The following is a 26,046-nucleotide window of genomic DNA, read 5'->3' on the forward strand; positions in this document are numbered from 1 at the left end:
ATGGGCGGGCACTAAAGACCAGTTCTAGTTCATTAGCCTTGTTTTGTAAATGAGGGAACTGAGGTTGAGAAATAGGTAGGAATAAAAAAAAAAAAAAAAAAAAGTAAAAAATCTTGTCATGTACCAAGTACACATTTACTTAATTGGAAAATTTGGATACACAGGAAATAACCCAAGTTCTGGTTTCTTGATATTTTAGATTGGCTAGTAATACTTTCTGGATGTTTATAAATTTTAGATATTCAGGTTTTATCTGTAATATAATTTAATAAATTGTTGATGACTTATTGCTAACTTTTATGTATTTCTAACATATTTATTTTTCTAAATAAATAAAAATTTATTTACCTAAATTTTTAAATCTTTTTTTGAAATATCTTACAGATACACAGAAAAGTTACAGAAATAATAGTACATATTATCTACAGAGAATTCCCACAGACCCTGTACTCACATTCCCCAAATGCATTAATATTTTGTCACATTAGCTTTCTCTAAATAAATAAATACATAATCTTTTTTTTTTTTTAAAGATATTTTAGGGTAATTGCAGACATGAGGGTCTTCTACCCCTAAACATTTTAAGGGGAATTTCCTTAAAAAAAAAGGACATTCATTTATATAATCATAGTACAATGATCAAATGCAGGAAATTAACATTAATACAATGGCTATTATTTGATCTTTGGACCTAATTCATATTTGCTCAATGACTCCATTAAAAAAAAACAACCAACAATATGATCCAGAAGTGAATCCAGAATTCCATGTTGTATTTGGATACTGTCTCTTTAATCTCCCTTAATCTGAAACGTAGTCTTTGTCTTTGATTGCCTTGACGTTTTCAAAGAGTACAGGCAAGGTGTTTTGTAGAATGTTCCTTAGTTTGAATTTGTCTGTTATTCCCTAATGATTAGATTCAAGCTATACATTTTTGGCAAGCATGCCCAGGAGTGATCATCTAATCCTCTCATTGCCTCATAGGTTATTTACATTACAAGCCTAAGTCCTTATTTAAAGGAGTGTTTTCCTTGGTGTTTATTCTTGCTTTTAAATTTTCTGTAAAGTTTTAAAAAATGGTAGCATTAAGAGTTATTGCAAGTTGTTTGCTTTTAAGTTAAAAGACGTAATAAAATTAATCACTTCTTATATTCTAGACAGAAAAAAAAAAGTTCAAATTTGTTATATACTCCTCTTTGCTCACTAGTTTGCTCTTCCCAAAGAGGTGCAAGAACCTTTAGTGAATGTTTGCACCTGGTAGGACAGATAGTTGACTTTGTCTGGTCTTAAAACTTTAAAGGGAAAACAATTCTTTTTTTTTTTGGAAAACAATTCTTGTTGTGAACTTAAATTTTCTTCTCATATTAAAAGGGCATTGCAAGCTAGTTTTGAAATAAGCCCTTCACAATTACATCTCTGCAGCCCCAGAATTTCTTAGAGTGCTTGCCAACATTTGAGCTATTTAACACCATGTATGGTGCATTTTTCCTTAACCAGTACTTAGGTAGCACTATGGGGAACCTAAGTTTTTAGGAACCACTTCCTTTTTATATACAAACAAGCTTTGGCAATCTGTCCTTTGGTTAATTTGCTGTGTTTGCATTTTCTTCCCTTATCTAGCCAATCAAAAACCCCCCAACAGGGAAGAAATATGTTAGATGCCCTTGTAATTGTCTCCTCATTTGTAAGGACACATCTCGGCGAATAGGATGTCCGAGACCTAACTGGTAAGAGATAAAAATTCATTCATTCATTCATTTGTTCATCCAACAAGTACTTATTGAGAGATCATTATGTGCCAGGCTTTGTTCTAAGTAGAGTCTTTGTTCTTAAAGTAATTACAGGGCCAAGATTATTATTTTTTCTTTGTTGAAGGAATGATGTGATTAGTTTGAAATTAATGGTCACAGGTATTTGTAAGATATAATATTATTGAATGAGCAATGAAAGTTTTCTTGATGTTATATAAGTACTTAATGCCCTGTAATAAATTAGTGACTCCTTAAACTTATTTAAAAGTAACCACTTATCCCCATTGTTATGTATATAGTGAAGTTCTTAAGAATACTTTTAATAAAGGTATTTATGAGCTCCCTAGTTGCAACCTGCAGACCTTTGTTATCTGAATAAATGGAATAAACCCTTTCTGTAATACATGTAGTCAAGTGTTTAAACAGTTGCAAAAAAGGTGTTTCTAAGAACACTATTTGCAAGCCACTTCTTGCGTGGGTTATATCAGTGAAGGGAGGTGAACCCAACTGTAATATGTATATGAAGTGATTAAGATCAATTCAAATAAAGATGTTTCAAAAAAAAAGAAATAAAAAAAATAAAATTAACCAGCTAGTTTACCTTTTATGTAATTCATCATAACCTGGAAGTGTTTTAGTCATCGTGTCCCTCACTGCGTGCTGTACTAGTCTCTGCTGAACATAATCTATGCACTAAGTTCTGGAGCTTTTTGCCTTTATCAACTGCCATTATAGATATCCCCAGATAGAAGTATATCAAGACTTTAACTCTGTTTTTTCTGTGATTTCTACCTCTTTGACCATTATATGAATTGTTTGCAACCCCATCTGATGGTAGACTGGGGAAGAGAAAGGAAAAAACCTCTCATTTTCCTTTTTGCCCAACTCTGGTTAAATAGACATCAAAGAATACCAGGCTACCCAGAGAAATTTTGTTGTGACTCAGCACTTTGGTACCTTCATGGCACATGCATATTTGTTGATGTAGCATATTTTAACTTGTGTAGTCTCCTACCAAACTCAACTTGTCTATCCTAGATAGAGAAGGATAAAAACTATTCTGATTTGAATTTGTAAGAACTTGGAAATGGCAATGAAATGGTTCCAAAGGCCATTGATTAGAACCAACTCCATAATATATGATTTCCATCACAAATATTTAAAAATCCTCATTTTTTTTTGCTTTTGAAATATTATTGCTACTTTCTGTGAATTTGGCTTTAAAGCCTGACAATATGTAAAACAAGTATAATCTATTTCCAGTGCTATGCCATATATTACAGGTTTTTCCCTCAGTCCATTTATGGAATAGTAAAGCTGTTTCCTTTCTCTCTACAGTAGACGCATAATTAACCTGGGCCCGGTAATGCTTATTTCTGAAGAACAACCTGCTCAACCTGCATTGCCAGTCCAGCCAGAAGGTACAAGGGTTGTCTGTGGGCATTGCGGAAACACATTCCTGGTAAGTAACCAGACATTTGCCATAGGGACATCAATATGTCATAGGGACATAAAAGTAGGTCATGATCACATATTCAACTACTGCTCATGGTCTTACAGTTTTATCTGAGTGCAAATTAATCAGAAGATTAAAAGAAAACCTTTTTAAGAAAGACAGTTAATCAGAGGTGCAGCTAGGATATACTGCATATTTTGCGAATTAGATAAAAGGCACATCCTCTGATTGGTTCAGAGGGGCCTCTCTGGGTAGGCTAATGAGAAACAGTGCCCTTTCCTTCTGGGCTTAGCAACATGGGTGTCTTGGCTTGGTGCGTGGCTAAAACTCTCACCTCCTTAGCAGAAAACAAAGTGCAAAGTCTCATGTAGTGGCCCAGTTTCACAGTTTCTAGATTCAAGAATAATTCTTCTTATAATGCATCAAATGTTTTCTGATTTTTAAAAATTAAACTTGGAGTCAAGGGAGTTAACTCTGATGTACATAATTAGATAAAATACTTTAAAAAAAACAAGAAGGTATAAGTAGTAAGATAGGAGTAAGATAGGAGCAAAAGTGACAGGAGTTCTTATTTTACTACTTTTAACTTTAACCCTAAGTTGATTTTTAAAAGTTAATTTCATAATGCTTTACTCTGTCAGGAAGATTTCCTTTTGTTATTCAGCCTTCATAAGGAGACAAAACATTTTCCTTAGAACCTAAGTATTAATGAAAACTTCCAGAGTATGAACACGGGCAGGGCTGAGGTCACAGTCTTCCATGACAAGATCTCCTGTTTTGGGATAAACTAACAGATGAACCTGTTCAAGAAAGTGTAGATAATTTGCTTTTTTCCCTTCTGATTTTTATTTTAGTAGAATGATTCATGTACATAACTTCAATGTCAAGTAGGATTGTAAAGCTTATAGGGAAAATAATGGTCATCCCTATATACTGTCCCCTAGTTACTTTGAACTCTTTCAGCTGCTCTGCTGGTATTTACCAACATGTGTTTATTGATTGATTGATTGATTGATTGATTTAAGATTATCTATTTATTCATAGAGACAGAGACAGAGAGAGAGAGAGAGAGGCAGAGACACAGGCAGAGGGAGAAGCAGGCACCATACAGAGAGCCTGACATGGGACTCGATCCAGGGTCTCCAGGGTCATGCCCTGGGCTGCAGCCGGTGCTAAACTGCTGCGCCACCAGGGCTGCCCCCAACATGTGTTTAAATCCTTTGCTTATCCTTTTTTTTTATCTTTAATTAGGCAATTTTAGATATTACCTATTACCCTGTACAATGGAGGTTGAGGATTTAGCATTCATAGCACCTTTCCCCCACTCATAGTCTTTCTCTTGACTCCATGGTCCCAGTAGAGTTTTAATATTTTATTCAGTTAATACTTAGTGTTTACATTTTTTTATGATTACGTAAATTATGTTTACAGCTGAGCAAAGTAATATACTATATTTCAGTACTGTATGGTTTTTAAAATTTTTTTGAATTTGTTAATAATTGTCTGTCCTCCTTTTGGGGCACCTGGCTGGTGCCCTGGCCAGTCAGTAGAGCATCCAAATCCTAATCTCCAGGTCATGAGTTTGAACCCTACATTGAAAGTAGAGTACTTAAAAAAAAAGAATAATTGTCCCTCTTCCTTTTGAATTTAATTTCCGATGTACAAATCATTAATTCTTCCCATACTCTTTCATAGAACTATAAAATTGCTATCAATATAGTCAAACACATCAGGAAATCTACTATTATTATTGAAGTTTCTTGCTATACAATTGCCACCATGGGATTTCTCTTCATCATTATCCTAGGAATTCCTTTTTCCTTTTCCTGTATTGGATTCTGTGCCATCCTCACAGTCTTTAGTTTATTCTTTCATTTTGGTGTAGTACATCCTTTCATAGCTTTCTGAGAAAAGATGCAAGGAAGTAAATTTGAGACCTTTTACTTAAACAGTCTTTCTTTCTTTCTTTCTTTCTTTCTTTCTTTCTTTCTTTCTTTCTTTCTAAGATTTTATTTTTGGTGGTGGGGAGAGAGACAGAGAGAGAGTGCACATGAGCAGTGGGGAGGGGCAGAGGGAGAAGAAGACTCCCCACTGAGCAGGGAGCCCAGTGTGGGATTTGATCCCAGGACCCTGGGATCATGACCTGAGTTGAAAGCAGACACTTAACTGACTAAGCCACCCAGGCACCCCGTAAACAGTTTTGAATCTAATCTCACATTTACTTTATAATTTGTCCAGCTGTAGAATTATAGGTTGCTAATTGCTTCCTCTCAAAAATTTAAAAGGCTTTTCTCCATTGATGATGAGAAATTCAACTGCTACTCTGATTCTATGTCCTTTCTATCTGACTTTTTTTCTTTTTATTTTCTCTTTCTTCTTTCATTTTCTCCAGTGCTCTGAAATTGCATTATAATTTGTCTTAGAATGGATAAAGGAAATGTCATACATGCACACAGAGGAATATTGCACAGCCATGAAAAAGGATGAGACCTTGCCATTTGCAGCAACATGAGTGGACCTCAAGGGCGATATGCTAAGTGAAATAAGTCAGATAGAGAAAGACAATGATTTCACTTATATGTGGAATCTATAAAACAAAACATGAACAAACAAATAAAAAAGCAGAAACAGACCCGTAAATACAGAGAACAAACTTATGGTTGCCAGAGGGGAGGGGTGTAGGGGTTGAGTGATGAAGGGGAGTGGGAGAAAGTGTTCCAGTTATGGAATGAAGAAGTCATGGAATAAAAGGCACAGCATAGGGAATATAGTTAATACAGTTGTTCACTTGAAACTAATGTAACATTATATGTCAATTATACTCAAATTTAAAAATGTGAAGAAAAAATGTGTCTTAGGGAAAATATGTTTTAACTCATTGTCTGGGTACTTAGTGGGCCCTCTTATAGTCCACATTATTTTCTTTGTTCGTTCTTTCTAGAATCCTTTATATTAGATCATCTGAATTATTGCCTTTCTTCCCTTTCCTTCCCTTTCTTTTTCCCTTCCCTTCCCCTTTCCTTTCCCTTCCCTTCCCTCCCCTCCCCTTTCCTTCCCTTTCTCCTTCTCCTTCCCTTCCCTTTCCCTTCCCTTTCCCTTCTCCTTCCCTTTCCTTCCTTTTTCCTTTCCCTTTGTTTTCTTTTCTTTCTTTCTTTCTTTCCTTTTTTTTTTTTTTTTTTAACATTTTCTTTATAGTTTTCTCTCCTTTAGTTACTGGGAAACTTCCCCAATTATGCCTTCTAAACTTAATTCTAAATTTTAATTTCAGATTATTTAACTTAATTTTTAATTTTGAAGCGTTTTCCTCTGTTCTATGGTTATTTTCTTCCTTTTCCTAAAGAGCATTCTCTTCTCTATGGCATCTTTCTGAAACTATTAATTCTGTCTTTTTTTCTGAAGTATTATTCTTCTTTATGCCTTGTCTCTGTTTTCTGTTTTCTCCCCCACTTTTTCTTTTTCTTTTCTTTTCTTTCTTTTTTTTTTTTTTTTTTTGTGATAGAGATTTTACTGACAGGTTCATTTATATTTGAGGGTTGGTCACTGATTGAAAGCTGTACTCATGCAGCAGAAGTTAAGCTCCTTCCTTCCTTCCTTCCTTCCTTCCTTCCTTCCTTCCTTCCTTCCTTCCTTCCTTCTTTCCTTCCTTCCATTTCCCATTTCCTCCTCCTTCTTCCTCTTCCTCTTCTTTTTCTTCTCCTTTTTCTCATTTCTTCCTTCCTTCCTTCTTTCCTTCCTTCCATTTCCTCCTCCTTCTTCCTCTTCCTCTTCTTTTTCTTCTCCTTTTTCTCATTTCTTGAAGAACTGTCAACTCTTAGTATCAAAAAGTCTTTTTTTTTTTTTAAGATTTTATTTATTTAACAGAGAGAGGGAGAGAGAGCAAGCATAAGCAGGGGGGGGGGACAGAAGGAGAGGGAGAAACAGACTCCCTGCTGAGAAGGGAAGCCTGATGCAAGACTCCATCCCAGGACTGGGATCATGACCTGAGACCAAGGCAGACGCTTAACTGAGCCACCCAGGTGCTCCTCAAGAAGTCTACTTTGAGGGCAACTTTCTCTGGGAAACAATCCTCTTGTTTCTTGTGAGTAATATGCTGGGAGACAGCATTTGGGAGTTAAGAAAGATAATGAGAAGAAGGTCTCATCCAGTGTTCAAACCACAGACTTTAACTTAATTCCCTTCTTTTTAGGATGTTTTATCTTGCCTTCTGCTATGCCTGGTGTTTCTAAGTCCATAAGCTCTCTAGTACAGTTTCTTTTCAGAATAAATTCCTCTTTTCTTGCATGCACTGGGGAGATGAGGCTTTCTGGTTTTGTCATGTGTAGGGGAAGAGTTTACAACTGACACTGCTGCTTGTGTCACTATTTCTGGCCCCATCTTGGAAAACATGTAATGGCCTCAATCGCTCTGTCTTTCGTCAGTGTGAACCAGCTTTGCATTGACATATCTCTTGGCAGACAACTTTCAGCATCCCTTTCACTAAGCCAGCTGCCAAGTCTCCGCTAGCTTTCCATTGTCCAAAAATTTGAGGCCATTTCTCCTCTTTATCCTTATGGTATTACATATTTTTAAATTCATTTACTATCATTTTGGCCAAGTTTGGGAAAGGAAATGGAAATGCATGCATCTATCTGATTTACTATACTTAATCAGAATTGGTAGGATTTTTCAGAACTAGTAGGAAAAGATAAATCTCTCTTATATTTATGTTTTATCGATTAAATCAGTGAGTAAGTACATAAATTAGAGAATATAGTTGATGGGAGTAATTAACAAACTTTCTTTTGAAAATTACTGTATACTGCTTTTTTTCCTATTTAGAAAAGTTTATTGGATATTATTTCTGCATTACACTTATTGAAAAAAAATTTAGTTGTCCCTGAAGGCACCCAGTCATTTCACATGATCTGTACCCTAATTTTTTTTGTGTAAAAATTACAGGTTAAGTATGAAATTAGTAAAATGCAGCATATGAAACTTCATGCTGAGCCTAGACACAAGTCCAAAAATAAGTTACTCTATATTAGTAGAATAGTGTTCACAGTATATGTTTCCTATGTAAGTCATATTTGAATGCAATTTTTAGAGCCATAGTTAAAGATATTTTGCAATTTGCTAACTGCAGGTGTCCACATTTTCCTTCTACCACATAATCTGTTCCTTTGATTAAATGAGCAACATCTACTGGGATCCACAGAATGCAGCAAAAACAAGTAGTGGTTATTTCTCAAGATTTGAGAAATCTGGGCAGACTGGGTGGCTCAGTGGTTTAGCGCCTGCCTTCGGCCCAGGGCGTGATCCTGGAGACCTGGGATCGAGTCTCACGTCGGGCTCCCTGCATGGAGCCTGCTTCTCCCTCTGCCTCTGTCTCTGCCTCTCTCTGTCTGTGTCTGTCATGAATAAATAAATAAAATCTTAAAAAAAAAAAAAGATTTGAGAAATCTGGTTCACCTTTAGTGTAGTTTCCTGAGATCTCTGCTCCACTGAAGTCAAATGTAAGTTTTTTCTGCATTTAGTCTTAACACCCAGGGCTCAGGTGCATATTCATTATTCTAGAAAAATCCAGCAATTTGCTGCATCTCTTTTTGTCTTTGTGAACAATATGGACCATTCTTCTGTTCCCTTATCAGCTGTTGTAGAATCAAAGAGCTTGCCCTTAGGCATCTTGCGACCACCCAGGGCCAGTGGCACGTGCTGACTCTGTAGGCCACACTGGATGTCCTGCATAGGCTTGCCTGGCGGCACCTGAACTTCAGTGAATACCTCCTTCAAGGTCTGGTACCACTGGCCCCACAGCATCCCACATGGAACCACCCCACTGCGCTCCTCAAACAGGGCCAACATTCTCCAGTAGCTTCCCCACTGCAGCCCCAGGGAGCGAGGTTATACTGCTTTAACACAGGGCAATACACTCTGTACAAATTGATAGACATCAAGTGATTTGACTAAGTTAAATATATTTATTATTTTCTTTCTTATATGTGAACAAATTATATTTTGAGATACTATTTTTATTTATTTATTTTTAAAAATTTTTTTATGATAGTCACAGAGAGAGAGGCAGAGACATAGGCAGAGGGAGAAGCAGGCTCCATGCACCGGGAGCCCGACGTGGGATTCGATCCCGGGTCTCCAGGATCACGCCCTGGGCCAAAGGCAGGCGCCAAACCGCTGCGCCACCCAGGGATCCCCGAGATGCTATTTTTAAATCTTCAAAACAGATTTCAACTTAGGAGAACTTCCCTCCATAATTACCTTACATTTGCATTTTGTTCAGTTATATTTTGTATTCTAAATCCTTGCCATGGGTAATCTTACAGCCACATTATAAGTGAGCTGATTTCATATGTTCACAAAAACAGACTGAGTGCATACCAGGCACTGGGCTATATGCTGGGGAAGCAGGAACGTACATTTCCTGCCCTCATGGAGTTTTCTAATCTGATTGGAGAAGAAAGACAATTAAAACAAGAATGATATGAAATGTGTTAGATTACAGTAGGAAATAACAGAGTGTTCTTAATGCACGGCATAGAAGTACCTAGCCTGGAGGAAGTGACACTATCCTAAGAGTAATGGGAAGCTTTGTAGAGCTTTATAATTAATTCTGTATAAATGGATGCTATGTATAGAATGGATTGCATAGGGACAAGCCTGATGAGGAACAAGACTAGATGTTTAGCTTTTATTATCCAGAAAAGTGAAGATGATGGATGGGAATAGCATAAAGATTTTCAGAGAGAATTGACATACTGACAGTAGGGTAGATAAGGGAATGAGGTAAAAAGGAAAATCAAAGACGACTGTTAAAAATTCTTATTTAATTTTTTGAAATCATCTGGCAGTGAATTCTAGAGAATGATCCAAACTGACAGGTTAAAAGATATGTATGTGACATGATTTTTTTTATTACTTATAAAGGTAATTTATCCATTTAGATCCTTATACACCCTGGGAGAAAATTACTAAAGTAATGTACAATCCAGAGACTAACTTCTAAAAGTAGCTTTTTTTACTTAATATTTAGCACAGACAAGTGAATCATATTAGCACAGTAAATAGGATTAAAAATTTTAGTTCTTTAGCAGGAAAGGCTGTTTTGGATTAATACGTGGTATTTAAAGATGATATAAAAATTCCTAGAAAACGAAGTTTTTGGTGATTAAGGGAACATGGTACATACCTAGGGGGTAGCTATTACTTTTGAGAGTTTCAGATTAATGAGAGATGCTCAGTGTCATAAAAACTAAATAGGATGCAAATCTCTTAATTCTAATTCAATAACTTTGCCTTATCCTTATTATCATGCTGATCACAAAGGGTCTTATATCCTTTGAGTATGTTCTTTGTCCTTCAAGCTTTCAACTATTAGGATTCATTTACTTTTTCTCTACCTTGTTTCAGCCTTGGATTACAAGGCCTAAAAACAATTGAGACAGATTATAAAGCTCAATGACATTGAAAAGGGAATATGAAAAAATATCAGGGACTGAAAAAGAAAAGGACAGAAACACATGATAAGTCATACAGAAGAATATAAATATGCATAATATTTAATCCTATGCAGTTGTTAAAATTAGCCTCAATTTTAGCTGTGAGGCTTCTGGAGTCAACAAAAAGAGAAAAACATGATCTATTATAAGATATTCCTGACACTTTTTTGGAAGATCACATAGGAGAGGGTTTATTGGAATATTGTAACGTGAAAGAGAATGATTTCCATGGGTTAAGATAAAAGAACAATGTAATGGACTATGTCCTCGACAACTTTCTGTTTATAATAACATCTTCTAAATATATCAGTGTTAAAATACTAAAGTTAAATTTACTGTGAATCCATACTTACCCACACTATTCCTTTCACAGCTTGGTTGGAAACAGTGGTGTACAAAACCAATGTTTAGAAAAGTTAGATTTGTGTTTTCCGAAGTATACTCAATATAACACTCATTTTATAGAATAATAATAGGTATTCAGTGAATGAAGAGTTCCGTGGTCATTGGGAATTGCTACGATAAACAAAAAACTGAGCACAAATTTTTTTACAAGTATATTCTTTAGCACTTTTAGCATGCATTATTGTTACTCTCCAGGAAGGAGTTTTAATGTGGTATTTATGGACAGTTTTTTAAAAAGATTTATTTATTTATTTTAGAGCAGGGGTAGGGTCAGAGGGAAAGAATCTCCAAGCAGACTCCCTGCTGAGCACAGAGCCTGACTTGGGGACTAATCTCAGGACCATGAGACCAGGACCTGAGCTAAAACCAAGAGTCCGAGGCTCAACTGACTGAGCCACTCAGGTGTCCCTCCAAACATTTTTTAACCTCTAAGCTATTTTGAGGTCATCATCTAGTCAGAATAATGTTTTGAGGGATGTTGCTTAGAAAATAGTTTTCCAAAAGAATAAAGGGAATACGTAGCCTTTAGCTAGCCCTGCATGAAAAATGAAGAAATTTCTTAAGACACTGAACAGTGGAGTTTAATTTTGCATTTCTTTGGGGGCAGGTGTTCTCTGTTGCTGATGAAAAGCAGGTCCAGATGGTTTGTCAACCAATACTTGACTATGGGGTTGGCATGCCCCAATAAAAACGTAACACAATCTACAATATGTGCCTGAATCATAGATGATGGTTCAAACTTTGCTCTGAAGTGAGCCTGCGTAGTACCTTCAGTCAGGGTCAGATTCTCCTTATTTGGACATAGGACATATGGTTTGGTGTCATAGCAGATAGTAACGATATTAACTTGCAAATTCAAAGTAATGACATCAGTTACCTATTGTATCCCTTAAAAAAATAAAATCCAGTAAGGTACTATCAAAGAATTCATTTTTAGCAGTATAACTTTCTTATGGCCTTCTAAGATTGATTTAAAAAAAATATATCTTGGGGAAACTAAGTTTATCTGTTACATAGAACGGTTAGAAATAAGTCAAATATTGGATGACCTCTACTAAAAATGATTGAGTTATAGAGAAGTTGCCTTTAATCTTCTGATAGAAAATAGATAATTTTTCCCCCTATTGAAGTTCTAGTAATAAGATTCTAAGAGTACAGAGGCTGCATTTTAGATAAAGGAATAGTAGTAAATCAACTTCCTTTCAAAAGCACAGGTATTTGCATTCACTTGAATAGATTATGGCAAAATTATTTCTAATAATAGATGTTCTTCTGTTCTTAGTTTGCTGCATTTAAGTGAGTACTGGGAGATAACAAAACCCAACGTGTTAGGTTGCTGGCTGTATAATTTACTAATTACATAATAAGGTCTTAGCTGTTTGCCAGTTATAACTGAATTCACCATGATTAATCTATGCTGAAATGAAGAACATGATTAAATGATAATATTGGACTAAATCATCTCTTTAGGTTGGTCATTTAAAATTCTGGAATTCTTATCCCAACTTTAAGCTTGGATTTTGAGTTCCTCTTTGCTCAAGGGTTTCATAACTGCTTCCTTAACTACTTTGCTTTTTTTAACTATGAAAAACTTAAATTTGTTATTTGTAAATAAAATTTGAAATGATGTTACAAGTTCAGCATCTGTCCTAAAACTAAATACAGTAACATAAAAAAAGGGACACGTGGGTGGCTCAGTCAGTTAAGCGTCCAACTCTTGATTTTGACTCAGGTCATGATCTCAGCATGGTTCCGCTAGGCATGGAGCCTGCTTAAGATTTTCTCTCCCTCTGCCCCTCTCCCACCTTCTCTCTCTCTCTCTCTCTCTCTCTCAAAAAAGTACTCATCACCTCGTCCACCTCAGGTTGGGGTGGTTGGGCCTGTTGGGCCTGTGAAAAAAAAAAAGTACTTGGTAAGATTTCTGGATTCTTCACTTCTTAATATTCTGTAGAACTCAGGAAATTTTTGTCTAGCACATGAATTCTGGCATTTTTACTATTAAGCTTTGCAATAAGTTAACTTGTTACAAAAGTATGAAAAAAAGACTTACTGGCACTGGCACAAAAAGCGTAGCCTTGGCTTGGCATTCTTAGATGTTGAAAAATAATTATTTTGAAAAGAGAATGAGCATTCATGTAGAGTCTCATCCCTACTTTATTTATCAGGAGACTCTATGTGCCTACTGTGACTGAGATCATTTCCAGGTTAACTAACTTTCTTTGAATTTCCAATAAGAATGAAGAAAGGGAAGTCTAGGAAAATATTTATTTGTTTTTTTCTTTAAAATCAATAGTTTTTAAAAATTAAAAAAGAAAAAGAAACTGTTACACATCAAATGCTTTCTGAAAGTTATCTTCTATTGTGTGGAAAACATTTTGATATGGATAATTTATTGAAGCTCTGCTATACCTAGAACTGGAAGGTTTGGAAAGAGATGTGATTTGGAATCTTTTTTTTTTTTTTAATTTTTTTAAATTTATTTATGATAGTCACAGAGAGAGAGAGAGAGAGAGAGAGGCAGAGACACAGGCAGAGGGAGAAGCAGGCTCCATGCAAGGAGCCCAATGTGGGATTCAATCCCGGGTCTCCAGGATCGCGCCCTGGGCCAAAGGCAGGCGCTAACCCGCTGCGCCACCCAGGGATCCCTGATTTGGAATCTTAAACAAAAATTATTTTTAATAAAAGAAAAGTTGTTTTGGTGACCAAACTGAAGTACTTAAAGGAATTCTCCTAAAACTCTAAAGGAAATATAGAAGGAATATAGATAAGTAAGCAAAGTGAAAAATGAAAAAAAGCGTTTTTAAATAGACATTTTGTGATTAAGATTTACTTTAAATTTATATTGCACATCCTTTCAAAGGCTATAACCCCCTACCAGTAAACCATTTCAAGTATCTTAATAACAAGGAAGGTAGCCCCTTCTATTACCTACATTTACAGGGAAGAAAATTTGCACCATAGCAGGAATATCTTTTTATTACATAAAGTAAGCAAGGACAGAACAGAGAGCAGCTGCCTGACTTGAGTTCTCTACATCTCATGTGTTTTGTTTACTTTGTGGACTTCCACATAATTAGATTATAAATGTGTTTTAGTAATGAATTTAAATATCCATATATTTAAAAGACTAGTCCTCAAGACTTTTTTAAAAAAGATTTTATTGATTTGAGATAGAGAGAGCCCAAGCAGGGGTGAGGGGCCAGGGCAGGAGAGGGAGAGGGCGTCTGGGTGGCTCAGTGGTTGAGTGTCTGCCTTTGGCTCAGGGCATGATCCTGGGGTCCTGGGATCAAGTCCCACATTGGGCTCCTTGCAGGGAGCCTGCTTCTCCCTCTGCCTGTGTCTCTGCCTCTCTCTCTCTCTCTGTGTCTCTCATGAATAAATACATAAAATCTTAAAAAAAAAAAAAAAAAAGAGAGGGAGAACAGACTCCCCTCTGAGCAGGGAGCCCAACTTCGGGCTCAATCCCAGGACCCTGGGATCATGACCTGAGCTAAAGGCAGACGTTTAACTAACTGAACCACCCAGGCGCCCTTAGTCCTCAAGATTTAAAGGCAAAACATCTTTGAAGGTCCATGAAATATATTTTTATTCCTTGAGAGTGAACTGAGACATAAAGCTGAAAGAAATGACCCTAATTACAGCATTACGTTCAGATTTCGTTGTAAAGTCAACCTAGATTGCGTCAGAACTTTGGACAAGTCATGGGAACTGCTGTAGAGGAGAATCCCAAACTTTATTTTAAGGGAGAGGAAGAAGTATTGGAGGGGAAAAGCTCCTATAACCATGAGAAGGGGGTTGCTTCTGCTGTGATCCCTGATAACATTTGAACTAAAAGAAACATCTTATCAGATTGGATAGTTTTCAGTTGTTTTTCTTTTCAATCTTTTCTTTTTATTTACAGTGGATGGAACTGAGGTTCAACACTCTGGCAAAATGCCCACACTGCAAAAAAATGTAAGTTTTACTACCATTGGAAATGCTACTGGGAAGTACTTGAGAACAGTTTAAAGAGCAGAATTCTTACTATGGTAGATTTTGATTTGAAGATATACCATGGGATGAATGCGTACTTAATATATTTATGCTTTCCAAGACAAAAAGAAACCCATATCTTTAAGCTGATTAATATGTTCCATTTTGAAATGAAAATGATTGGGTTTGATTATCACTCTCCAAAGGGAAATCAATTTCTAGGAAAGAAATTACTAATATTACCAGTAACCCGGTGAGGATTTACAAATGTCCTAAGAGGTTATAATCTATAGCAAATAATCTAAAATTTATATTTAAAAAATGGACTGTAATTTAGGAGAAGCACCAGTTTTTTGGAAGTTTATAATTAGATAGTTGTTAGCTTTTTAAATTTCCTGTCTAGTGAGACTATTCTCTGAGAGCAAAGTTTATGTAATTATTTATGTATCTTAACTACTCAGTGTATTTTCCTCTATTCCTAAATAGCGTACCTAAGGAAATTTACAAAAGGTGGTATAAAAATGGTAAAAAAATTGGAGATATTTTGATTAAAGACATATTATGGCAGCTCTATTGGGGGTGGGTCCCCAGATCACCCCAAGATAATGTGATTTTCTAGGAGGATTAATAAGAATTAGTGTATATTTGTACTCACAGCTATGATTTATTATACAAAGCAAAATCAGCAAAAGAAAAAGACACAGGGGACAAAGGCTGGAGGACACCAGGTGCAAGTTTCCAAGAGTCCTCTCCTAGTAGAGTCACACATGAAGGGCTTAACTCCTCCAGCAGGGAATTGCCACAACGCAGGTGAAATATTATCTATTGAAGAGGCTCATTAGAGATAGCGTCCAAGGTTTTTATGGGCGCTGGTCACATCAGCACCTACTGCATAGCACACACCAAATTTCTAAACTCTCAGAAAGAAAGCAGGTATTCAGCATAAATCATATAAATCATATTGCTTACATAAACAATTTAGGCACAGTAGGCCACTCTTATCAGTTAGGGAATTGTGGGAACGTTTTAGATATTTAGGTTCACAGATGCCAGCCAAGGGTCAATCCTGAAAGCAGACCTTTCTAAGGACACCTGTTTCAGGCCTGCTATATATGAACTCTTTCTGCACAATATTTATTTTGATAACAAAATTTTAATTTAAAAATTATTGTTCTTCACTTATATGTGTGAACTGTAACTTTAGCTAAGGAAATTAAACTGCAGTGGGTTGACAGTTAAGCTTTAAAAATGAAAATATGAGTACATAGTTTAATTAGTGTGATCCCTAGTATGATATAAACACCTTATCTGTTTTGAGGGACTCCTAATGATTTCTAGGAGAAAAGAACTGAGAAGTGTCTGAGTAAAGTATGTGTAACAAAATTTCTCCGTTTATCTCTGCTGGATCTAATTCCAACTGAATATAGCCTTGTAAGGATAACTTCTTCATAGCATATTTCTAGGTTCAGAGGAACAGACATTTCCTTTTTTTTATTTATTTGTGAAATTAATCAACTGAATTCTTGACTTTGTCGAATCCAGTAGAAATCTGTACATAAGAAGCAAAGTGGACAACCTCAAATACTACACAGAAAAAGATATACTTGAGAGACACTTCCGTACACATGTATGTGAATATATGTGAATGATCCATATTTTGTGCGTTATCTATATTTTCACAAAAATGAAAAAAATTAAATTGCAAATATCTTCACCAAAAAGATTAAATTGGATGCAAAATTCTATGGAATTAAAAATTCTGTGGCACCTACGTGGCTCAGTCCATTAAGCACCCAACTCTTAGTTTCAGCTCAGATCATGATCTCATGAGTTGTGAGATTGAACCCCATGTGAAGCTCGAGCTCAGCGTGGAAACTGCTTGGGATTCTCTGCCTCCCCTTCTGCCCCTTTGTGGTGCATGCATACACTAGCACTCTCTCTTTCTCTAAAAAAAATAAAGTCTTTAAAAAAATTAAATAAAAATCTACGGAAGATAAAAACCAGAAACGTCTTGTGATTAGTAGAGTGTATGCTAAGTACAGTGAGGGTTACTTTATACACAGAGATCTACTAGCTGTAATCCTTCCAGCAATCCTGGAACACAGGAATTATTATCCTCATTTTACAGATGAGGAACTGTTAGTGAGATTAAGGATTTTGCTTAAGTGATTTGCTTGGGTAAGTGTTTTAGAACAGTGGCAATACTTTGCTAATAATAAAGAAACGTTGAATGTCCAGATAGTCTATGATTGGTTAAAATTCCACAAGACAGTGTATTCATGTTAAGAATTTGTATCAGTTACTTAAGGAACAGCAGTGCATAGAAATTCACATGGAATAAATCTGCTTAAAATCACTCTTAAAGGAACGTTTATGGAATTGGAATCACATGCTAAACATGGGAGGACTCAGGGCATCCGTTACTTATTTTAGTAAAGATGCTGTTATCACATGAATGCTCATGGCTTGTATCTACATTTGTTTTCTCTTTGAATGTTCTTCTTCATAATAAAATGATGAGTCAACTGTTGAGATAAGATTCTAAGGAATCTTCTTTCTTTTTTTTTTTTAATTTTCTTAATAGATTTATTTATTTATTTGAGGGGGGGGTGGAGAGGCAAAGGGAGGGGAAGAGGGAATCCTAAGCAGACTTTGCACTGAGCATGGAGCCCAACGTGGGGCTTGATCCCATGACCCTGAGATCATGAGCTGAAACCAAGAGTCAGATGCTTAATTAACCCTGTGCCACCCAGCCGCCCCAGGAATCTTACTTCTTTAAACACAAGTACAAAACACGCTAAAACTATGTTGAAGTTATAGAGGTTACTAAATCATTGCTATGAAACCATCACAAAACACGTGCAGGAAAGCTTGCCCCAGTGGCTCCAGGGACCAAGAAGCAGTTTTTCATGTCACTGTTTCCCACTGGGGCGAGCTTGCTCTTTCGGTGAGCTGGGCACCTTGCGGCCACTGCGGGACAGGAGCTGTAGTCCTAGCATTCTGAAATAGTACTTGGTCTACATCGTTATAATAGACCTAAGACTGGTAAAGAGGCTGGTTTAATCCGTGATAATTACTATTGGATATCATTTCTCCGTATCACTGACATACTCCTTTGTGGATCATCTCCTGACATTTTAAACGATAGTAGGCTCTTACTCTCTTTTATTTTGCTGTTTCGTGCTTTCTTTTATGATTATCCATGAATTGAGTAGACAGTCTTGTGCGAGGTACCGTATGCTTGAAATAGAGGATGTAAACTTGTCTTCGGGAACTTATTCTTGTGGATATAGGGGAGAGAATAGTCAAGTACAATAAAGTTTTAAGTGCTTTGAAAGAGCCACACCTTGCATTTTCTGCTCTCAGAGCCCCGAACCCAGATTAGAGGGAAAGGGTACTTGAAGAGAAGGCTTCCAGTTGGGCGGATGGTATATGAAATAGGTTATTAAAGATGAGTGGGAGCTACCTGTGCAGAGGTACAGTGGAGTCAAGGTAGATAGATGTGATATTAAGGAAATGGAACAGATAGGATTGAATGTGAAGGTATGAGAGCGGTTGGGGTAAAGGACGACTTTCTGGCAGGCTATAGAACCATTTGCTAAGATAGGGAACTAGCATCTAGAAGAACTATGTCTGGCAGACACATGCCAAATTCACTTTGAACATATTAGATATAAAGAGACTCTAGGTTTGCTAGACTGTCTGAATCTTCATCCCTTGAAATTCATATCCATCTACTTTTCAAACCACCGATCCTTGATCAGTATAGCCTTGGCTCCTCCCTGCCTTTACCAAGATAACTGACATCTGAAAATGATTCCGTATTGGTTATCTTTTTACAAATGTACAGCTGTGCACTTCAGCGAAACCCTTGCTGGACACTCCCTTTTGATTAAATCCCTGTCCCTGCTTAAATCCTTCTCCCATCCCTCTTAAACTCCCAGCCCTCCAGCACCAGTCCTGCAGCCTCAGCAGGGGAGCTGCCTGCTGTGTCCGACTGAGGCTATCCGTGCACGCTCCGTCTTCCCGCTGCCTGCCCATACGCCACCTATATCTGGGCGTACTTCATTTTCTCTTCTCAGAAGGAGGCAGTTCTCTTCCCTTCGATGCTTATTCCTTTGTTTGATCATGGCACCCATTCCATCTGGAGTGAAGTGCAATTAGCCATCATCCCCGCTGGATCCCTGAATTTGCTTTTATAAAATTCATGTCCCAATGGCAACTTTGATAGATCTGATCAGTCCTCATCCTGCTTATATTCTCTGTAGTCAGTATTTGGTTCTGTGGATCATCCTGGTTTTTTCCTTAAAATTTGTTATTTTCTCAGTTTCCAGGTACCACTTTGTCCTGCTCTCTTCCCACTTTTCTTTTTTTTTTTTTTTTTTTCTCTTCCCACTTCTGAGAACATTCCTGTGCTATTTCCTTTGTTGACTTCACTTTCTCTTCCAAGTAGTTAAATATTGTTTTTCTCCAGGGTTGCCACTTTACCACACTAGATCTTGGTTTTCTCATAGTTTCGTCTGTCATATAAATGCCATTAAATCACAACAAAAAGCCACTAAATCATCTCAGGTCTGTCTTTGGAGCTTCATATAATAAATATGCAGCCTGTATTCACCATTTTCCCTATGATTATTTCAATCTGGATATCCATAGGTATCTCAAACCTACATACCCAACTTCCTTACACTCTGCAAACTAAGATTCCGTGTCTGTTGATGAATATATTGCACTAATGAATGTTATCCCATCTGCCCAGCAGACCAAGCCAGAAATCTGAATGTATCTTTATTCCCCATATCCAAATGGAAACAAGTCCTATCATTTCTCTCCCTTGACATTTCAGTTCTGATCTCTTATTCCCACTATTCCTACTTTAGTTCATACATTTAGGATCCCTCTCTAGGACTGTTGTAACAGCTTTCTTTCTTTTTTTTTTTTTTTTGTAACAGTTTTCTAATTTATCTGTTGGCCTTTAGCCTTGCTGTTCTCTTTTCCATTTATTAGAGTAATGGCCCAGATACAAATATGATTTTAAACTCTGGCTCTAAATCTTTTAGTAGCTCCAAAATTCATGGTCGTGGTGTACAGTTGTACAGGCTGTATATTGCACGAGGTGCTATTTTCATTATTAATCCGGGCTTGTCTATTTGTGGCATATAAAGTATCCTGAAGAAGGACGTATTTTACTTATTGATATAAAGGCACCATTTGGACTATTATAGGCCCATTGTCTAAAATCCAAAATCAAACTCCAAACTTCTTAGCAAGGTATATACAACCCTCCAGGTTTAGGTATTTGCCTTATCTATCTAGTGATGTTTTTATTATGCTTTCTTCCATCTTCATACACAAATTACTATGTACCAGCCTCAATAAAATATTCAAATTCCATAAATATACAATACAGTTTCTTGCTTCTGTCCCTAAATCTCATCCTGCTAGACCTCAGACAGCCTGCCTAGTCCGTTCCTCCTTCCTATATACTTGGAAAACCCCTACTTAACTTCACAAATTAACTCCTACTATAACCCTTGATTCTACTACTCTACTACTCACCTACAGAAGGCTTCTCTGAAAGAAAAGTTACTCTGCTGCTTGTTTCTTGAACAAAATTCTTATGTTCTTCAAACCTGAACGATGTCACTGTTACCTGCTCAGATTACTTACTAGCTTACTCACCTCTTCACATCTTATCCTGTCCTTAAGCTATATCTAATAAAACTTTCCCTGGCTACCTCATCTGCAAGTTGTGCTGTAAATAACATTGATTGGCACCGTCTTCATTTTCCAGATGTCCTTTATAATGCCTGTGGCCCATGGGGGGAGTATTGTGAAGGGAAAAGTTACTAACCTGGGGAGCGAATAGTTAGATGTTTGGGAGGTATTGCATGATCTCTTACTTTTGGGAGATTCCTTCTCCATGTTTTGTATATTAGAGGCTCTTGACGTTCATATCCAGTAACATAGAGAACTAGTTAACTATAACAAACATTCTTTTAATGCATAGTTCAGTTCATATAAAAGTTAAGAAAATACCCAGGGATGGGAAATAAAGAGGAAAGGACAATCATGGCTGTCATTTCAAGTATCCTGAGGGTATTTGCCAATACTGGTGATCTGGGCCCTTGGGTTTCAATGTTCAGATGAAGAATGAGAGGAAGGCCTTGGCCTCCCAGAATATGGAAAGTTGAAATACCATCCCGTCACTCCCAGAAAAAGTACTTAAGGCTGTTCTTCATGAAAAGAGTGGGTAGGGAAAAAAAATCTACCAGAAAAGGAATGTTACAAAGTAGAAATTTGATGAGCTTTATTTTTTTTTTTTATTTTTATTAAGATTTTTTTTTTATTTATTTATGAGAATGCACAGAGAGGAGAGAGAGAGAGAGGCAGAGACGCAGGCAGAGGGAGAAGCAGGCTCCATGCACCGGGAGCCCGATGTGGGATTCGATCCCCGGTCTCCAGGATCGCGCTCTGGGCCAAAGGCAGGCGCCAAACCGCTGCGCCACCCAGGGATCCCTTTGATGAGCTTTATATTTTACCTCATTTATGTGGTCTAGGAAAAGCCAGTCTCTGACATCAATTTAAAGTGGTTTAGGGTTTGTATCATTCTAGGGAACCTGGGAAAAGCAAATGAAAATTCTCTGTGGGTGAAGCCTCCCCTAAACCATTCTTATGGATTTCTTATATTAAGAACTGCCAAAATAAATTATCAACAAAAGTTACCAACCACATGAGGAAGCAAGGGACTATAAGCAGAATCAGCATCAGAAACAAACAGTATAATTAGATTCCCAAGGACTTCAGATATAACTATTATAGAATATGTTACAACCGTGTATAAAATGTTTTAAAAAATAGAAGTGAGAAAACAGTCCATAAAAAAACCTGTATACAAGCTTTCATGGCAACTTTATTCTTAATAGACCCAAATTGAAAACAACTCAGATTAAAAAAAAAAAAAAAAAAGGAAACAACTCAGATGTCCTTCCATGGGTGAATGGTTAAACAAACTGTGGTACTTCCATACCTTGAAATACTACTCAGCAATGAAAGGAATGAGGTATAGACATATGCAACAGCTTGGATGAATCTATGCTGAGTGGGGAAAAAAACAGTCCCATGAGGTTGCCTACAGTATGATTTCATTCATCTAACATTTTGAAATGGTAAAATTTTAGAAATGGAGAGCAGATTAGTGACCATGTAGTGGGTGCAGAGGGTAGGGCAAACCAGAGGGACACAGGTGTGGTTATAAACGGATCCTTGTAGTGTTGGAACTGTTTTGTATCTTTACTGTGGTGATGGATACTTAAACCTACACATGTGATAAGATTGTATAAAATTAAATACGCACATACACAAATGAGTATAAATAAAATAGGAAATCTGACTGTCAGTGGATTGAACCAGTGCCTACATCCTGGTTCTAATACTATACTGTAGTTTGCCAGCTGTTCTTACCATTGGAGAAATGGCATAAAAACCCATGGGATCTCTCTGTATCATTTCTTATAACTGCTTATGAATCTACAACTGTCTCAGAATAAAACATTTACTTAACATAAACAACAACCAAGTAGATTTTAAAAGAAACAATAAAATTTACAGAAAATACAATGCAACGAATGGACAGATTAAGCAGCAGGTGAAGCTGAAAACTGAATTTTTGGTGGGTTAGAAGAGAGAGGTAAATAAAGTACCTAGAATCCAACAGGGGCACACAGGTAAGAGTAATATTAAGAGAAATGTGTATGAGAGGCATCTGAATTATATCTGATTCAGAAGGCAAAACTGGAGAAAGAGATGGGGCATTTTGAAGAGATAATCCCTAAGGATTTTTCAGATCTGTGAAAGATATGAACCTTTAGATTCCAAAAGAACAGTGAAATCCATGCAAAATAAGCAAGTGCCTTACAATGAAATTGCAGAAAACCTAAGATAAATATAAGATAATAAATAAAAGCAGAGAGAGAAGACCGATTTTTTTCTAAAGAATTTTTAAAAGATTTTATTTATTTGACAGAGAGACAGCACAAACAGGGGCAGAAGGAGAGGGAGAAGCAGGGTCCCTGCTGAGCAGGGAGCCCGATGTGGGGCTTGATCCCAGGACCCTGAGATCATGACCTGAGCTGAAGGCAGATGCTTAGCTGACTGAGCCATCCAGGCTTCCCACCCCCAGATTTTTACTATAAAAAAGTACCGGTTCTGTCAGCAAACATCTCAACAGCAACAATGAAACCAAAAAACAAATTTTAAAATACTTAAAAGTATTAAGAGAAATTAAGTATCAAACTGATATTATAGACCAACCTAAGCCATAAGAGAATAATGAAGGCATTGGTCTGTATTTTAAAATGCATACCAACGCACCACAAACAGCAACAATAGCAAAAAATCCAGAACATTTACCATCTTGATACCCTCACTAAAGAAACTGCTAAAAGATGAACTTAGGGAAAATGGGAAATATCCTGAAAGAAATTTCTACAAGGCAAAGAGAAAAAGTGAACCAAGATATTGTAAACAGTCATCAGGAACATTGTATAAAAGAGCAAAAACAGCAGTAATGAGAATATTAATGCTAATGAATTTGGGGAAATAATACAAGAGAACTGACATATTGGGAACAAGAACATCTAAGATGGGAGTAGAAGTTTGGAAGTTAACGCTTTCTGTGATTCCGTATTGGGAGGGTAGATTTGCTAAATGATTTTGGTTTTTAAATATTATGTATGTTAAAAATTTCTGCTAAATTAGTAGAAATAAATTGTAAAACTTTCTAAATAGTAGGTGGAAAATGAAATAAAAAAATCATGGTCCAGCCACAAGAAGTCTAGAAGTAAGGGTGGAGAAGCATAGAAAATACAGAAACTATAGAAAGCCAAAATAAGATAGCAGAAATAATCCACATATATATCCGCTGTCAGATTATATGTAATTAGACTTGGACTCATCAGCAAGACGTGCCAGGAATTATCAGACTAGCCAGAAGTCCATGTGCAGTTTGAAGAAGAAACCCATGAAATTCAAGAACATAGGCTGAAGATAAAAGGAGAGAAAAAAGGTCAAATCACAAAACCCTCACCAAAGGAAAGCTCTACCATGCAACACTAACCAACATGAAAAAAATAATATTAACGTCACTTAAAAGAACAGAATGCTGTTCTCGTCTTTATTTTACCAGAAGAACTTTCAAAGTCTAACTGGCCACCCAGCTAACCACATTTTCTAGTCTCTCTTGAAGAAGATTGTAGCCATGTGTTCAAATTAAGGCAAAACTGCTTGTCTTAATTTTCTCTTCCCTCTTCCATTTGGCTGGAAAAGGCATCTGCAGCAGGAGACTTGTCACCTCTGTTGTCTGGCAAGAGCAGTTAATCCCAGAACAGAGCTGTTTCTCCAGCCTGAAGCTGTACATTTATCTTTGAAATCTTATATGCAAGAGAAATAAACTTTTTAAGCTACTGTATACTGGATGTCTCTATTCTAGCATTTTAGCAGGTACCTTGAGTATATCTCATGTGCTTTAGGGTAAAAAGAATGATTATTATGGTCACTCCATCAAAAACATAAATTCTGGAGGCTCCTGGCTGGCTCAGTCGGTAGAGCATGTGACCTCAGGGTCGTGAGTTCAAGGCCTACCTACACTGGGCATGGAGCTTACTTTAAAATAAATAAATAAATTTTTTTTTTTTTTTTTTTTTTTTTATTTATCATAGTCACACACAGAGAGAGAGAGAGAGAGAGGCAGAGACATAGGCAGAGGGAGAAGCAGGCTCCATGCACCGGGAGCCTGACGTGGGATTCGATCCTGGGTCTCCAGAATCGCGCCCTGGGCCAAAGGCAGGCGCCAAACCGCTGCGCCACCCAGGGATCCCATAAATAAATTTTAAAAAACAAATGCATTAATTCTGGGTTTGTGTGAACCATATAATATGACTTCAAAATAAGTGAAATAAAAATTTATAATTATAAGAACTGTGCTCTTGTACACCAAGACATTAATATGAAAATGTAAATTCTAATACTCTTAGAAGATTTTAGAAATATTTATATGACAGGTAGAAAAGAATTTCCTACACAAGGCAGAAGAAACCTGAAAGGAAAACATGGATAATTTTTACTATGTTAGAATACATTAATTTCATGAATTAAAATTTATTATCGAAACATGTTATTCAAAATGAATTTTAAAACCCACAGGCTTAGAATCCTCAGGGACAGCAGCATCTATGTGCCAAGTCAGAACTAAAACCACCGTCACAGATTTCACCCCACTGACTGTTTATAAGACTCCTGGTGGGTGTAGTTTAAAAAATTTTAAGAACCAAGAATTCGCTCAGTTATTGGCACAGTCTGTGAGCCATGGGTTTGAGGCAGTCAGTGAGCGCACTCACATCTGCATGAGCTTTGTGGTCCCGGAGCAGGATGTTCCTAGCACCCTCTGCCGGGCTGAGGTCCACCTGCAGCCTCCCTCGGGTGGCTGGAGAAAGTTCCTAGACAGGTTCACCTCGCAATCCTCAGGCTTCTGCCTCTTGAGAACTATTGGGTCTTGCGTGCACTTGAATCACACGTGATCGAGAACTGACGAAAGATAATACTTCACTTCTGTGACCAACTGTTGGAATCAGAAATTAAAACAACAACAACAACAACAACACCTTGGTAACATTGTGGGTACCAAGAACCTGTATAGTTTATACATTGTAACATCCTGTTGTAAAATCTGCTAAAAGGCATACTTTCAGCAGGACTTTGTGGATAGTTGAAGAGGGGATGGCCAAGCCAGGCACAAATTATGTATCTGGAAAACATTCCTTAGAGATTTTGTGTTTGGCACTTTCAGGTCATCATCTGGCGGGAGTTTATTTAGCATTGGCAGCCTTTCTGAATGTGCTTTTATCAGGTTTAGAACCTATGTTAAGGGTTTTAGTAATATTTTAAAACTCTTTGTTTTAAAAATGGTTTTTGT

The 26,046-nt window shown here is 36.9% G+C and overlaps 1 protein-coding gene and 1 pseudogene across 1 annotated transcript in view; one reads left to right on the forward strand and one right to left on the reverse strand.

Annotated features, from left to right (window-relative positions):
- PIP4P2 (phosphatidylinositol-4,5-bisphosphate 4-phosphatase 2) overlaps positions 1 to 26,046 on the forward strand; it is a 55,727-nt gene that overhangs the window by 24,637 nt on the left and 5,044 nt on the right. The window contains exons 3-5 of the mRNA XM_072803961.1: positions 1,621 to 1,727; positions 3,090 to 3,213; positions 15,004 to 15,056. Of these exons, the coding sequence (XP_072660062.1) occupies positions 1,621 to 1,727; positions 3,090 to 3,213; positions 15,004 to 15,056 (284 nt within the window). The remainder of the gene's footprint in view (positions 1 to 1,620; positions 1,728 to 3,089; positions 3,214 to 15,003; positions 15,057 to 26,046) is intronic.
- Positions 8,639 to 9,169, reverse strand: LOC140620126 (nudC domain-containing protein 2 pseudogene; annotated as a pseudogene).

The sequence above is a fragment of the Canis lupus genome, chromosome 28 (assembly GCF_048164855.1).
Source record: "Canis lupus baileyi chromosome 28, mCanLup2.hap1, whole genome shotgun sequence".
In the NCBI taxonomy this organism is placed as follows: domain Eukaryota; kingdom Metazoa; phylum Chordata; class Mammalia; order Carnivora; family Canidae; genus Canis; species Canis lupus.